General features: G+C 36.9%; 1 protein-coding gene across 1 annotated transcript in view; it reads left to right on the top strand.

The window, feature by feature from the left end:
• The first annotated feature begins 1,059 nt into the window (after nucleotides 1–1,059).
• The window catches only part of LOC113233918 (pyridoxal-dependent decarboxylase domain-containing protein 1), a 21,112-nt gene continuing 7,572 nt past the window's right edge, over nucleotides 1,060–14,599 (top strand). The window contains exons 1-6 of the mRNA XM_026469153.1: nucleotides 1,060–1,111; nucleotides 3,934–4,040; nucleotides 8,011–8,142; nucleotides 11,875–12,089; nucleotides 13,025–13,096; nucleotides 13,766–13,822. Of these exons, the coding sequence (XP_026324938.1) occupies nucleotides 3,998–4,040; nucleotides 8,011–8,142; nucleotides 11,875–12,089; nucleotides 13,025–13,096; nucleotides 13,766–13,822 (519 nt within the window). The 5' untranslated portion in view covers nucleotides 1,060–1,111; nucleotides 3,934–3,997. The remainder of the gene's footprint in view (nucleotides 1,112–3,933; nucleotides 4,041–8,010; nucleotides 8,143–11,874; nucleotides 12,090–13,024; nucleotides 13,097–13,765; nucleotides 13,823–14,599) is intronic.

Genomic DNA, 14,599 nt, shown 5'->3' with positions numbered 1-14,599 from the left:
TAATTTATTTTTATGTGAATGTAGTTTTTACAAACATTCTTTTACTTGATTATATTTAGTAACAATGCGTGCTAAAGTACAAGTTGAAGTGTAAAAAACGTTGAAAAAGAATCCAAATGTTGATTAAAACATTGTTCTAGTGTTTATTTTAAATACTTGAAAAATATGTGCCACACCGATATCACTCCGATCTAAATACCAAATGACATTAGGTATAATAGATTAAAAAAAAAGTATTTAAACGCAACGTGAAATCCATATGTTATTACGGTCATTCACGGACTAGTTTTCACATTTCCGTGGCAATTTTTGTTATTTCAATATTCAAGTATATTATCATGTAATTATTAAATAATTTTCACGATACGTCACTCGAGTATTAAATAATTTTGTACGATAAAAAATCGAATAGTAGAGTTAGTGGGCTGCAGAATTAGGTAATGAACACTAGTAAAGGAATGACTGATTCAATTTTGACCTAGTTATAGGAAATAAACCTATTTTTTTAGATTTAAATTGCTTATATATGTTTTTTTCAAACAAACCCACGTTTCGAGCCCTTTATAGATCTCATGGTCACAGCTGACTGGTCAAATTTATGTCACATGGCTTCATATCCTATGTGTAACAATCGGGAAAACCTAAGAACTCGATGTTACTTTATTTACCTATCATAAAAATTAGAATAAATATTTCTCGTCCTTCTAAAGTACAAAAATATAACCATGGCCAATGAAATATCACACACAACATTATTGCATGCTGTCTAGACTCACTTATTTTTTATGACGCTAAGTGACAGGACGAACAAGTCGTATAAATTATTAGTAAGCGACACGCCTACCCATAACGATTGCAGTGACAGTCAGAGCTTAAGGCTCCACCACAAAGATCTGGCAGGCACTGCCACTACACCCGTAATTCTGAGAAAACTCTAAAGTAATCCTATGTGCCTGTAGTTACACCAGCTTCCTTACCCTTTAAAACCGGAATGCAGTAATGCTCGCATTACGTAGCAGTACTTCCCCTGAACGAACTTGGACAGGTAGCTCAAGTGCCACGGAAGTGTATTTCCGTCCCATTCTTCTGCAATATGTTATAATATAGAATTGTAAGTAAATTTTGGTATGTAATTTATCCAAGCACCAAGCTGTTATCCTGTAAAGTCGGTACCAGACGAAAATACATAACCATTTTGTGTGATAACAGAATACGCAACAGGATAACGCCACACGTATCGTGACAAACTGATATAAATTTATGGCGTTCTTATCACTACCTCGGCAGCTAATTAACAGTGGATAAGATTTATCGTGTTGTTAAATTAACAGCAGGTTAGTTTAAACTTTATAAATGTCAATTTAGCACTGAAACTATGTGCCGTTTTCCTATTATTCCATTCCAAAAGATAATTGTATTGTTACTTTTTACAAGAATGAATATGTCATTATGAAATTATTTCGTTTTGAATTTATGTAGTGCAATTAATGTTATATTAATAAACTTAACATTGAAACTCGGCATGTGACGACGCTGTTATTGAATATGTTTGTTCGCAATTGTAGCACACAGTTGTTATTATAATATTTGTTTTTCAGTTGCTCATTTCGCATTCTATCGAACAAAAAATAGTTTCTTCTTTTTATTTTATCACAACATGGCCATATTAATTGCTGTACATATTTTAGATATGTAGAAGAACTCAATTATTGCCACTTTCAATTAAATTTTTGCCACTGAGAGAGCTTAGGCCGTAGTTCGCCATTGTTAAGATCGTCAACCGTTTAGCTAAAGAAATTGCTACAAAACTCGGTTAGTCGGTTATCGGTTACATAGCATAAAACTCGGTTATTGTTATACTTAGCAGCTGGAGCTAATCAATGCCATGTAGTCTTGTCTTTAGTTTAATTTTATACGAGTTGAAACTTTTTTTATAATACCGAATGACGGGACGAACAAGTCGTACGCCTGGTGGAGAAATTTAAATCACAAAAATCGTACGAGTACTGCCCCTGCGCCCGTCATTCTGAGACATAAGTTGACAACTCCCATGTGCTTGTAACTTCACCAAATTTCACAAGCATCCTTACCCTTCTGAACCGGAACGCAGTACCTAATGCTCACATTACTGCTTGGCGGCAGAAATAGGTAAGGCAGTACCTACTTCCCTCGACGAACTCTTTCACAAGGAGCTCTACTGCTGTTAAAAGTTGTTAAGAGCGACGTTTTTAAAGTTCAAGTAATAGTTAATCACGATATTCGCGTCCGGACCTTTTGCTTGTGCGATTAAAAACACAGGACAATGTGTTTAATGCTGAAAAATATCGTAAACATTTAACGTGCAATAAGTGATTGTAATAACAGAGTGGTCGCCAAGAATTGAGTATACTGAAACGTGTGACGTCCTACAGCGAAATGGGCAGATCATATCGTCAAAGTGGAGGAACGTAGATGAGTCTAGTGCAAGTTTGAAGAACTACGGAAGGCCAATATCTGCAGTGGGTGAAGTCGGACTGCCGAAAACTCAGGCCAAAGAGAGTGTATTTGTCGCTGATTATTTTATAACCTAAGATGAACTCCGTATATTTTTAGTGATGGCATTATAATATTATAAAAAGAAACATTTGGAATAGACACTGGATTAGTGTGCCAATGTTGAAGCTATACAGACTTGAAACTATAAAGCCTTCAACACTATTTAGTGCTGAAGAAACAAACATTTAATATAAGCTGAGTTATTGGATAGGACTGAGTTAAATACAGACTAAAGAGAGAGAGTCAGTATTTAGTGCTTAAGAACATAAACATAAATGTGCACCAAGTTGTTTGCTAAAAAGTCACAAAGTACATAATCGTATTATTTAATATTAAATACGATTTCATTACGAGAATCTCGATTATGAAGTCGTTTTGACAACTCAAAGATCTCGCTGACATTGCGATTAGCATTTTGGGCTCCAAAGAAAATCACGAGTTCGATTCATGGTATAGAGAGGGAAACTTTCTCAATTAATTTCCTTCCTGTTAGTCATTATTAAACGTACAGGGAATTCCATAATTAAAGACCAGGTAAATTGTGCGTCCGCCTGCCCCTTTGTTATTTCAATACAAGTAAGAATTGTCACGGCATTTTTAGGCCTATACAAACAATTTTACGCTCCTTACAACATTTTTATGCGTGTTTTAATATTCAGTTTTCTGATAAGAAATTTGTACGTACACAGTAGGCATAACTGTAATCCCGCAAGCTCTACTGATAATGTTTACATTGCTACTGGTTCGCGACTCACAGTACGTTAAAGTACGTTGTCGTAATCTCTTATGCGTACTTGTAATATGCTGTTCTGTTGCCTCGTAGCTACGTTGACGCAACAGACGCTGGTTAGAGTAGTTGATCGGAGGAATATAAATAAATAAATAACGCACACACCCAACATAGCCCCGCACTAGGGAAACCCTGCGTCGCGGGTGCCATGGACACACACATAGACAACCACAAATTACACCCAAACTCACGAGATAAATAAATGTAAGCCATACAAACATTTCTCCCAACCCGGGATTCGAACCTGGGACCTCTGCGTGGCAGTCCGGCATGGTAACCGTTCGGCCATGGAGGCAGTCTTTGTCTTTGTATTTGTTCGATCTTTCTATCAGTAATAATAATAATAAAGTAATGGAATGACTGCCACTGCGCCCGTCACCCTGAGTCATAAGTAGAAAAGTCCCATGTGCCTGTAATTTCACCAGCACCCTTACCCTTCAAAACCGGAACGCAGCAATGCTCACATTACTGCTTGGTGGCAGAAATAGGTAAGGTGACAGGACTTCCCTGGACTAACCCTTTCACATGAGTTTACTGCTACAAAATTCGATTACCACTAAATGCACAACTTGTTCGCCCGTAATTTATTATTATTATATTTGTTATAGATTAACAGACTACAATGCATATTACCACCAAGAGCAGCTGGAAGGGCTGGTTAGAGTCACCAGAATGCTACTCCATCACAGATACCCGCGATACTTGGAGGATGGAGGTATGTTCCACTTTGAAATAACCACAACACGGACCGTGTGTAGTAATGTGAAGTGTGTAAATCATCTCTTTGCAACGTAAAAAGATTTTTAAACTCTAAAACAGCAGTGCGATTTGCGTAATTTCAAGCTATCAAAATATCGTTGAAGTGACGTAGTTGTTCGATCGAAGTCCTATCCAAAAATTCACGTATCACCTGAACGAACGTTGATATGAGTAGAATCGAAACGTAACGGCTAATGAGCGACATCTTGGATTGTGAAATTTGACATTTAGTCGTCGAACGTCGCATAATATACGCATAGAATACGTATGACTTGTTGTCGATTTAAGTTCGATTCATATACCAGAACACGCCATAACCACAGTTAAGACAGCCAAAAAGCAGTTCAACAACTAAATCGGTACGATATAGTAACGGTTTGATTACGTGAATCACCCCCCTGTGGTACCCCACTTCCGGTCTCCGTCCGACATACGTCCGAAACAAGTAACTGTCAAAGTATTCGACTACATTATAAGACGCATGATGCGAACGAAGCTTCATACTTGACGTTGTCTTTTTTTTTAAAAATAAGTCGGCATTTGACCTCCATCTCACGTGATGGAAAGTGACGATGAGGTCGAGGATGTAGCATGCACATCTAAATAATGCCTATTCACCATGGACTTCGGGTCCGCGCTAAAAAATGTCCGAACTTATAGGGCGTTAAAATCGTATACAGAGCGTCATTCACGCTCTAGTCTTCGTTTGTTCGACTGAAAGCGAAGCAAGCAAAATTAGACAGTACTGCGATGACATTACAATTTAAATTCAACGTTTTAGCCTTTTCATATTCCTTGACATGTCACTACGTGTAAATAGGTTGACTTGGGACATTTTTTCGTGGTTTTTGTATTAGACCCGTTGTGCATTTATTTGTAAGTCAATGCAATTCACTCTCGCTTTGAAAAGGTTCAAGATATAGCGTACGGGGAGCAAGTCTGCAGGCAGAGAATTCCACTCCATAAATGTGAAAGCGAAACGCTTCGTGCGAATCCGGGGAATATCCACAACATAGGGGTGGAACCCCAGCCCACGTCTAGCCGCCCAATGATGGAAAGTGGAAGGCGGAATCAAATTATGCAATTCCATCGCACACTCTCCGTGAAATACCATGTAGAATACCGATAAGCTGGCAACTCAACGGCGGTGTTCAAGGCTCTGCAGCTTCGCCTCCACTAATTCCGAGTCACCTATAACCCTCTTATCACGCTTGTCTATTGAATCCAAGGTGGCTAATTGGTATTTAGCAGAGCCATACCATAAGTGTCAGCAGTACTCCATACACGACCGGACTTGTGCTTGGTACAGCTGAAGCAACTGTCCCGATGTGAAGTAACGCCTGACCTTGGAAAGGATTCTTAGCTTCCTAGCTGCATTTTTGGCCTTGGATTCAATGTATCTGCGCAAGTTCAGATTGGACGACAGGTCCATTCCAAGTTGGTGAAGACAATAGCTATCGGTATGGATATATCACGAAAAGTCAAGAGTCAGGTGAAAGAGACTCCGTTTAGTGGAGAAAAGACACGCCTGTTTTGGTAGCATTTTTGACAAGATTAGCATTGCCCCCATCGGAGACTGCCTTGACTGTCAAATTCAAACGACTAACCATGGACTCTCAATAAGACTGGATTTCTTCTCCACTGACCCTTGCATTGGTCAAGTACGTGTCCACAACTGTGCTGTCATCAGCATACCCAAAGGTGCCTGGAATCAACATATCATTTATATGCAGCGAAAAGAGGGTTACGGACAGTACAGGGGGCCTACTAATGAGCTCTTAGAGCAATTCTATTTAAGCCTGTAAGTTGGATTGCCTGTCAAATTCGTACTAGGACCTCAGAAAAACAATTCACTGTCCATGCAATTTACGTTCCCCGTTCGAAATCCGTTCACCTTTTCTTTCATAGCAAAATCGTATCATGAATCTTGACGTGCCATTTGCCGTGCCAATGGCGGTCTCATCTGTAAAAATAAGGAATTCAAAAAAGTTACTCCGTGACTACCTTTTTTTAGATTTTGTTACGTTTTTAAGAAATTTCAAGTATAATCAATAATTAATAAAAAAATATAATTATTCTCATTTTAAACACAATCGGTTAATACTGCTTGAACGCTCCCAGGATAGTACATGTCCCCCTTTTTGTTTCATATGATTTAGTATGTAGTCCCATCTCGCTCTTGTTAGATGTCAGGCAGCCAGCCAGAGACAATAATTAACGTTTAAAAAGTAAAACTCATCATCCTGTCATGCCATTCCCATACAACTTTGTGTAGGTCATGATACGAATTTAAGCAATTCAGTTTTACCACGTTAAGTGAATTGCATGGAACTTGGCTGGTTGCTTATAAGCTCATTGTAGGCCCCCAGAACCCTGAGGAACTCTAACCCCCGATGTTCGGAAGACCTTCTAAGACCACTCAAATCTCTTTTCATTTGGTCGAGTATTATTTATTTGACAGTCATTGTTTAGGATCAAATGTCGAACGAAAACGAGAGAAGATCCACTGATCTGAAATTTGGAAGGTTTGCTGACTTGGTAGCCCTGGTTTGGTAAATAGTCGCTGTTTCGAGTCCCGCCGGATTTAAGGTTTTTCTTTGTCTATGTTCGATCTTTGTATCAGTAATAATAAACTAATACTTTTTAACATCTTTTTAAACAGTAATTAGTTATAAGTGTCTGTGGTAACATAGGATAGATCTTGTGAACGAAATACCTGACATTTCAAAAAAGCACAAAAACTTTGTGGCCTTGGTGTGGCCTTGGTTGTTAAAACCACAAACAATCTCTCGTTAGTGAATAATGAGTCTCAAAGCGTGTGTAGTAACGGCCCTTTTGGCACTTTCTACGTCCACAATATGCCTGTAAATATTTAATCTGGCTAATTTTTCATTACGATTGTTAGCATTATTAATTTTAATTAAAAATTGCGTTGTGGTTATTTGTGTCAATGCAATTTATTTAGTGTTAAAATGTCGAATATTAACTTCTAACTACCTCCCTATCGAAGTGGAGCAGTATTTCTTTTTATTTCCACAGTTTCGCAATTTGCTCGCGCAAAATTTGCAATTCCATGGACTTAATTATGATGACGATATAGTTATTTGTTATGCAAGGCTGCAAAGTTGTTGTTTGACTCGAGGTGTTCACTATAGCGAGGAAAATGGTAGATGAAAGAAAAACAATTGAACTATAAAACATCAGCTTTTTCGGTGCCTTCTGAATTTACACCTCATAAATTTTTATTGTTGCTTGTACTTATAATTTTGTGTGATTAAGTGTATATTGAAATTATTTTACTTCTTCGACGTTCTTCGTTCTCAATTCGACTGTATGTTTTTTTGTGTGTATTTTACGCGATAACTCCGCCATTTGTGAACCGATTTTGATGATTCGTTTTTTGTTGTAAAAGAGGGTACCTCAGTATTGGTTCTATTTAAATTTGAAGAAAATATTCGACCTCTAAGGTTGGTAAACTAGGAGATGAATGACTTTTCAGGTCGGTTTTTTTAGTACTCTATACTGAGGTTAGGTTATTGTTTCATCGAAAGAAAAAGTTAGGTGCACCACAGTCCATCGTCAAGTTCGGATTTCAAAAACCTTTTCCACGCCAACGTGTAAAAAACGCTTTTGCGCGCAGATTCCTAATGAGAATGAAAGCGTTTCAGAGCTAGTGAGATGAAAAAGCATTTATTACGCATATTGTTTATATCATAATATATTACTTTACTTGATGTTCTTTTCCGTGGTGAGCTAGGCTATAACAACAGCGAGGGCCATAGCTATATATTCTCATAGTCTGCAGATCTATGTACCCTATTGACATGTTCTGTTTAATTTGTTTCATATAATTGCAATTACTATGTTATTTTGAAGTTTTTTTTTCTATAATTATATATATTTAACTAACCCGAATTAAATTCCAGCTCTAGCATTTACAAACCGCCTGCCATGCATCTACAGCTGCGTGGCCAGTCCGCTTGGTGTCGTACAACACCTGTGCCGGCAGCTGGGTCTGCCGCTCGCCTGTGTCAGGCCTGTACCCGTGCACCCTTCAGGTAAGAATGTTTAAAGCAGCCAGGCAAACACACAAGTTACTTGATCTCACATAGTTTACTAGAGTAGTACTATGAACACCCAGACGAGAACCGATTTAGAGAAAAATAATTTCTAAACTTGGTTCTGCTGAGTCATTCAGAAGCTGTATACGTTTTGTATAAAGTTTTAATTTCATTGTACTTTTAAATCTCGTTAGTGGCAAATTTTGAATATCAACCGTAACACACCGAAGACGTTAACAATCAGTTTAAAATTTTCTTAAAACAAAAATTGCCAGAAATGTTGCTTGTAAACATTTCTGGCAATTTACTACCATTTGTCAGTAATCAAGGAGAACAACAGTAAGCGTTGACTCATATCCGTTTTGTTTATATGTGAGCGTGAAAATCATTATGATTCATAATAGATCAAGTACCTTGATATTTATCGTGGTTCATTTTTAGATGTATTGTTTCTCGCCATTATGTATTCGAGTACATATGTTGTTAAAGTTTAAAATACTAAACAGCCTCTGTGGGCGAACGGTTAACATGCTGGCCTGACACGCAGATGCCCCGGGTACGATTCCCGGGCGGGGAGAATTATTTTGGGACCCGCGACACAGGGTTTCCCCAATGCGGGGCTATTAAGAAAATACCCAATGTATGGTCTCACATTTTTAAAATATAACCTAGGAGAATTAATTTGGGTACCAATTCTCCTGTGAATCGAATCAATGTAGTAAATTATGAGCTTACAGTCCTGTGCCAGATTTCCTATGCCTATGTTTCAATATTCAATACTCAATACTCAATATATTTATTGCATTCATATGGTATACATGTCTTAAATTTAAAATAATGCTACACATATGAGCCCTTTATTAGGGATAACAATAACAGCAGAGGTAGGCCGAGGTTTCAATTTTTAATTAAAATTGTTATTTATCAAATAATAATATTTAAAAAAATGTCATATAATAATAAAGAAATACGTCATATTATGAGTAGAATTATGTCACTTGAAAGTTTGAATTTAATTAGATTACAGTATAACTTTATAGTTTATAATTAACATTTATTTATTATTGAAATTTATTATTGTTGTTATATGTTTAGGCGTCAATGACCGTTTTTTTACGTACCATATCATAAGATCATTGTTAGACGTCGTATATTACAGTCGCTGTCAGGTAAGTAAGTAAGTAAGTAAATTCTTTATTTCCTCCACAAATTTGTAACAACTTAAGTAAACATAAGAGATATTAAAATAAAAAACATGACAGGAAAATTTGTAGAGGCTGGAGCCTAAACTAGGATACCTTGTATTTTAGGTCACCAGGCCTCCACCTCCAGAAATTCTGATCAATATTTATAAATCTATATTAACAAGTTACATGTATACTTAATTGGAAAAAAGAGTGATAACAAAAATAATAATAATAATAATAATAAAAAACTATAAATATATATGTATATATATATAAATATAAGAATAAAAATTAAATTGTAAGTGTGTGAGAGTGTGTGTGATGATTGAGTGCATGTGATGTATGTCGAAGTGCGTGTGATGTGTGCGAAAGTGCATGTGATGTGTGTGTAATTGTTTGTGATGTGTGTGAAAGTGCAAGTGATATGCGAAGTGCTTGTAAATGTGGAAACATATTAGAGTGAATGTGCGACCTGCGTAGGTTTAGATGATTAATTTTACGAGTTCATAAACGGTGGACGTGTTTGGTGAGATGAGAAAAAATATAAGAGTTCGAACATTGACTGTTAAACTTTACTTTTATTCTAACATTATTAGTTTGTTTGACTCTGCAACTTAGACATTTATAGCATCAAAAATTACTAGTGAAATAAAAAATGACAAAAACGCGCCGATTACAATTAGGCACCAGGTACAATACTCTTAGCGAGAGCTTGAAATTGCTTACGTGAATTTTCGTTTTCTTTGCACATACTATCAGTAAAAACGAGGCTTATCATGTTTTGAATAATAATGATAATTTTTTTATATATAAAAAAACCGCTCTCAAAAGTTTTCTTATTCGCTTGCGCTTTGTTCGTTACATACATACATACTTAGAATAATAACGCATAGAATGATAGTTTCATATCAAACGAACTGTCACAAATGAGGCAAAAATCAAATTCATGTAGGCTAGTTTTAGTAGTAGGTTAATTTTCGGTTTTAGTGAATATTTATATAAGAATACAAGTTGAAATGCGTTACTTCCTTGTGGAATGTGATGTTAGTATCTATTCTATGTTTGTCTGACGTATTTTTACACTCATTTACCGCACATTTCGTCATTTTTAGCTAAAATTCTTGAGCTGTTCGCGGTGCAAGTTAACCTTGAGCACTGAAGGCCCGCCCGCTCGTGTAGGCCCATTGGGAGCGCTTCAGTTTACCTCACTTAGCGTGTGCGGACTAGGTTACTATGCGTTATTATTCTAAGCCTACATATTAGTTAGTACGTTAAATACATTTTAGAAGCAGTAGAGAGTAACCGCGCCACCTTACCTTCTGCCGCCAAGCAGTAATGTCAGCGCTACTGTGCTCCGGTTTTGAAGGGTAAGGGTGCTGGTGAAATTACAGGCACATAGGACTTGTCAACTTATGTCTCAGGGTGTTGGGCGCAGTGGCAGCAAGCATCCAAGCAGCCCTAAGATCTTTGCGATTTAAAACTCTGAGTGGCACTGCAACTGTTATCGACAGGCGTGTAGCTTACCATCAGGCGCACGACTTGTTCATCCCGTCTCTTGATATTATAAAAAGTGTTTTTTGAAATCGGTTGAAAGGTGAAAACAAACAACAGTCAACGTTTGTTATAATTATTAATACAAATATCGAACACTCAGAAAAAATTCCGTTCCGTGGCTTAGTTGGTACAGCGTCTGGCACGGTATGCAAGAAGACGTCGGTTCGAATCAGACCGGATCGAAGGAATTTTTTCTGAGTGTTCGATCTTTGTATTAATAATTATAACAAACTAGTGGAGTAATTTCACAAAAAATAATTGAATATCAATTCAATAAAAATTTAATTAACAGTCAACGTTAATGACAAATTAAGATTATTTACGATTGCCGCCCTATCACCTAATATTTAATCAGATTTAAAATATTTGGTCAATAGTTAAAAGTAATTGATGACTTTACTGCCTACAATGTACGTGTCTGCACTTATAATCAGTCTATGACCAGAGTGCATGTATCCTTATCACACTCGCTACGACGCTATAGAAATAGTGTAGGTACTATCTCTATATTTAATTAGCAATGTTGTTTATAGGAAATGAACCTATTTTTCCGGATTTAAATCGCGTATATTTGTTTTTTTCGAACAAACCGACGTTTCGGGCCCTTTACAGTCAACCGTGACCATGGCACCTGTAAAGGGCCCGCGAAATCGCGAAAACCTAAGAACTAGATGTTATTTATTACAATAAACAGAAAAAGAATCCAAATATAACAATAATGTAATTATTTTTGCTAGCTTACGCGTGGTATGTGATTCTCTGTGTTTAATATACACGGTAATTTGTGCATTTTTTTAATACATTCGACGGCAGTTGTCTTGAAGTTTGCATATAATTACTCAATTTTACAACTGTCAGCCTCGTCCCTTTGCTCGACGCAGATTGATTGCAAGAGCTTACACTTGTCTGATTTTCGAATCTTCACGATACGGACGCTTTTAACAATCTGCCTATTTTAAGTGTAAAGATAATTGTTTTTAATTTTCAGGTCGAGGCATGGACATAGAAGCGTTAGAAAGGTTATGCGAAGAAGATGTATTAGCCAATCGCATACCACTTCTAGTTTTAGGGGAGGTGGGAGCCCCTCCTTTAGGTTGCGGGTCACCTCTTAGGGAGTTAGGTGCTGTTTGCAGTAAGAGAAATTTACATCTGCACGTTAGAGGACACGCGTTGGCGTTGCCTGCTGTTATTGGGAGGGAACAGGTGAGTTAGGGTCAAGGCCCACTTGTCCGCAATTAATAAAAAGTAAAAAAAATATCACTAAATCACTCTGAATTTAATTTATTTTTTCTTGACTTTTCGCGGTTAGCGTTTCGGCCACTTGTTTTTGAAACGGGGAACTTGTAACATCATAATAATAAAATTTGAAAACTGGATTAGGAAGGTGAAGAGAGAAAAAATAGGGATCAGGCAAGAAACTATGAGATATAAATAAACAATTAGTATAAACATAGGGCGCACTATAAGTTTCCAGAACTGGCCACTTACATAAACAATATTTAAAAACTAATTACAACGTTTGAAAATGGAACTCTTTGGCTGTAGAATACAGTTTGTTTCATCTGACTGTCACTTCCTTTTTTACATTGTGGCGTCATTTTAGAAATTGGTTGTCTACATCACCATGGACTGAACTCGTGAAAATTTTCGTAGTATGATTATGACGGATTCGAACCGACGTCTTCTTGCATACCGTGCCAGACGCTATACCAACTAAGCCACGGAACGAAAGTTTAGAACGAAGTTTTTCTTTGTTGTTTGCTAAATGTGGAAATTCATTATTGGCATTTGGTTAATAACTATAAATGTAATTAGTTGGTATATTTTCCTAAAATATGAAAAACAGTAAATAAAATAAGATAAATAAAAATAACTGCACTCAACAGCACCATGACGATTATGAAAACGTATTTTTTTAATTGATGGCTTATCCTGTAGATGTAAATGGTAACCTTTACTTTGTAAACTACAATAAATATATATTTTTTAATGTAAATAAAAGACTTGACCTCGAAATTCACCTGGTATTAAGCAATGTTACGCGGTTTTTTAAGTAAAAATTCTATTTACTGTTTTTATGTATTCTTATGTTCGAATATTCTTAAACAAGTTGTTAATGTTCGTTAATATTCTTATAGAGTTTCAGTATAGCTGATTCACTGACGCTGACTCCTGGACCTTGGTTCGGAGTACCTGGATTGCCGACTGTCGTATCCTTTGCAATACTTTTATAAATTAAGGCTCGTACACACACCGGATTTAACGGAACATTAATAAAATACCCAAAAATAATGCAGTTTTTTCAAAAGTGTGGCCGTAATTTTTTTCTTTTTTTTCGTATTATTCGTTTTATATGAATTTTAATTAAAATTTGACCAACTTCTGCTGACCCGATTTTTTTGTCCTATACAACGAAATGATCCTTGGGTAAAACTGACTGGATCAGTAGTAAAAAAAATATCAATTTTATTAATTTTTATGGACAACTCACGCTTGACAAAATATTGACTACGCTAAAATGTTTTCACACAAAAAACTTGATGGTACAGTTTGTTTTTATCTTTAAACCATAGGGTTTACGATTCCCCCATACTGTCCCATTAAAAAAAAACTATATATACGTTACTATTTTATGTTATTCCTTTTTTGTTCCGCAGTTGTGTGTGTGTGTGTATACATAAAGTTAACAAACCTCCGTGATCGAATAACTAGCCACTTCTGAGGTTCCGAATTCGTTTCCTGGCCGGTTCATTGTAGAAAAACTAACTTTTACATACTTTTATGTTACTTTCTCTTTAGTTCCGGTTTTCATGAATAGTGTTATTCTAAAGTTTTTGATTTTTTTTTTGACAAGTAATGTTTTCTTAGCTCTTTCTCAGACTTTTTATAAAATACCTGAACCTATCACCGCGAACGACCATTCGAAAGTGAATGCGGTAAGTAATTTGACGTCTTTGGGACCCTTTTATTATTTCTTTTTATTATCGTGTGATTGATTCGGCTAGCCCGCGTCTTCGGTAGAAGTGCTATCGAAGGCAACGTTATGTATTCAACTTTTTTTTAAATTTTATATTTAGCCAGAGTTTTTATCGCTTAATGGTAATGCTAGCTCTATCGTTACAGACTATTCTTAGTTCTACATAGGTATCTATTTTGGAGTAACTTAAGTATTAACTTATATGTTTTATTAGTCAGGGTCATAAAGTTTACAACCAGAAATAGAAGGACCGTCCATTCCTGGCAACTCATCGTGTGAATGAGCCTTGTATCATTTTTAAATATTAACTGTGTGTACGTCTCCGTATATTTCAAAAATATTCTGTATTTATTGTAATAAAGATACTATCTGTAACAACGGGGGCTGTGGTATGGGAAGACACGAAAATATTTAATTACAAAACAAACGGAATCACATTTCGTCGGTAATGAAATATGTAATTTTACAATTCTCGTCCATTGTAGAAAGCTCAAGTGAACTGGTCGATTCGAAGCGAAACAATTGACGACACCCGTCAACTGTTTCGAATTCGGAGCTGGCGGCAGAACAGTTTAGAGGCGCGTGAAATGAGTTTTGGTCTCCGTTCCCGGCTGCGGACTGGCAGACGGGCAGCCGCGAGACGGCGCTGGCGGCGCTGGCGGGGCTGGCGGGCTTCGGCGCGCGGCTGCCGGCGCTGCCGCTGTGGACGTGCGCGCGCGCCGCGGGCGCCCGGCGC

The sequence above is a fragment of the Hyposmocoma kahamanoa genome, unplaced genomic scaffold, assembly GCF_003589595.1.
Source record: "Hyposmocoma kahamanoa isolate Upper Pololo Valley unplaced genomic scaffold, ASM358959v1 80, whole genome shotgun sequence".
In the NCBI taxonomy this organism is placed as follows: Eukaryota; Metazoa; Arthropoda; class Insecta; order Lepidoptera; family Cosmopterigidae; genus Hyposmocoma; species Hyposmocoma kahamanoa.
This window is presented reverse-complemented; position numbering and strand designations above follow the sequence as displayed.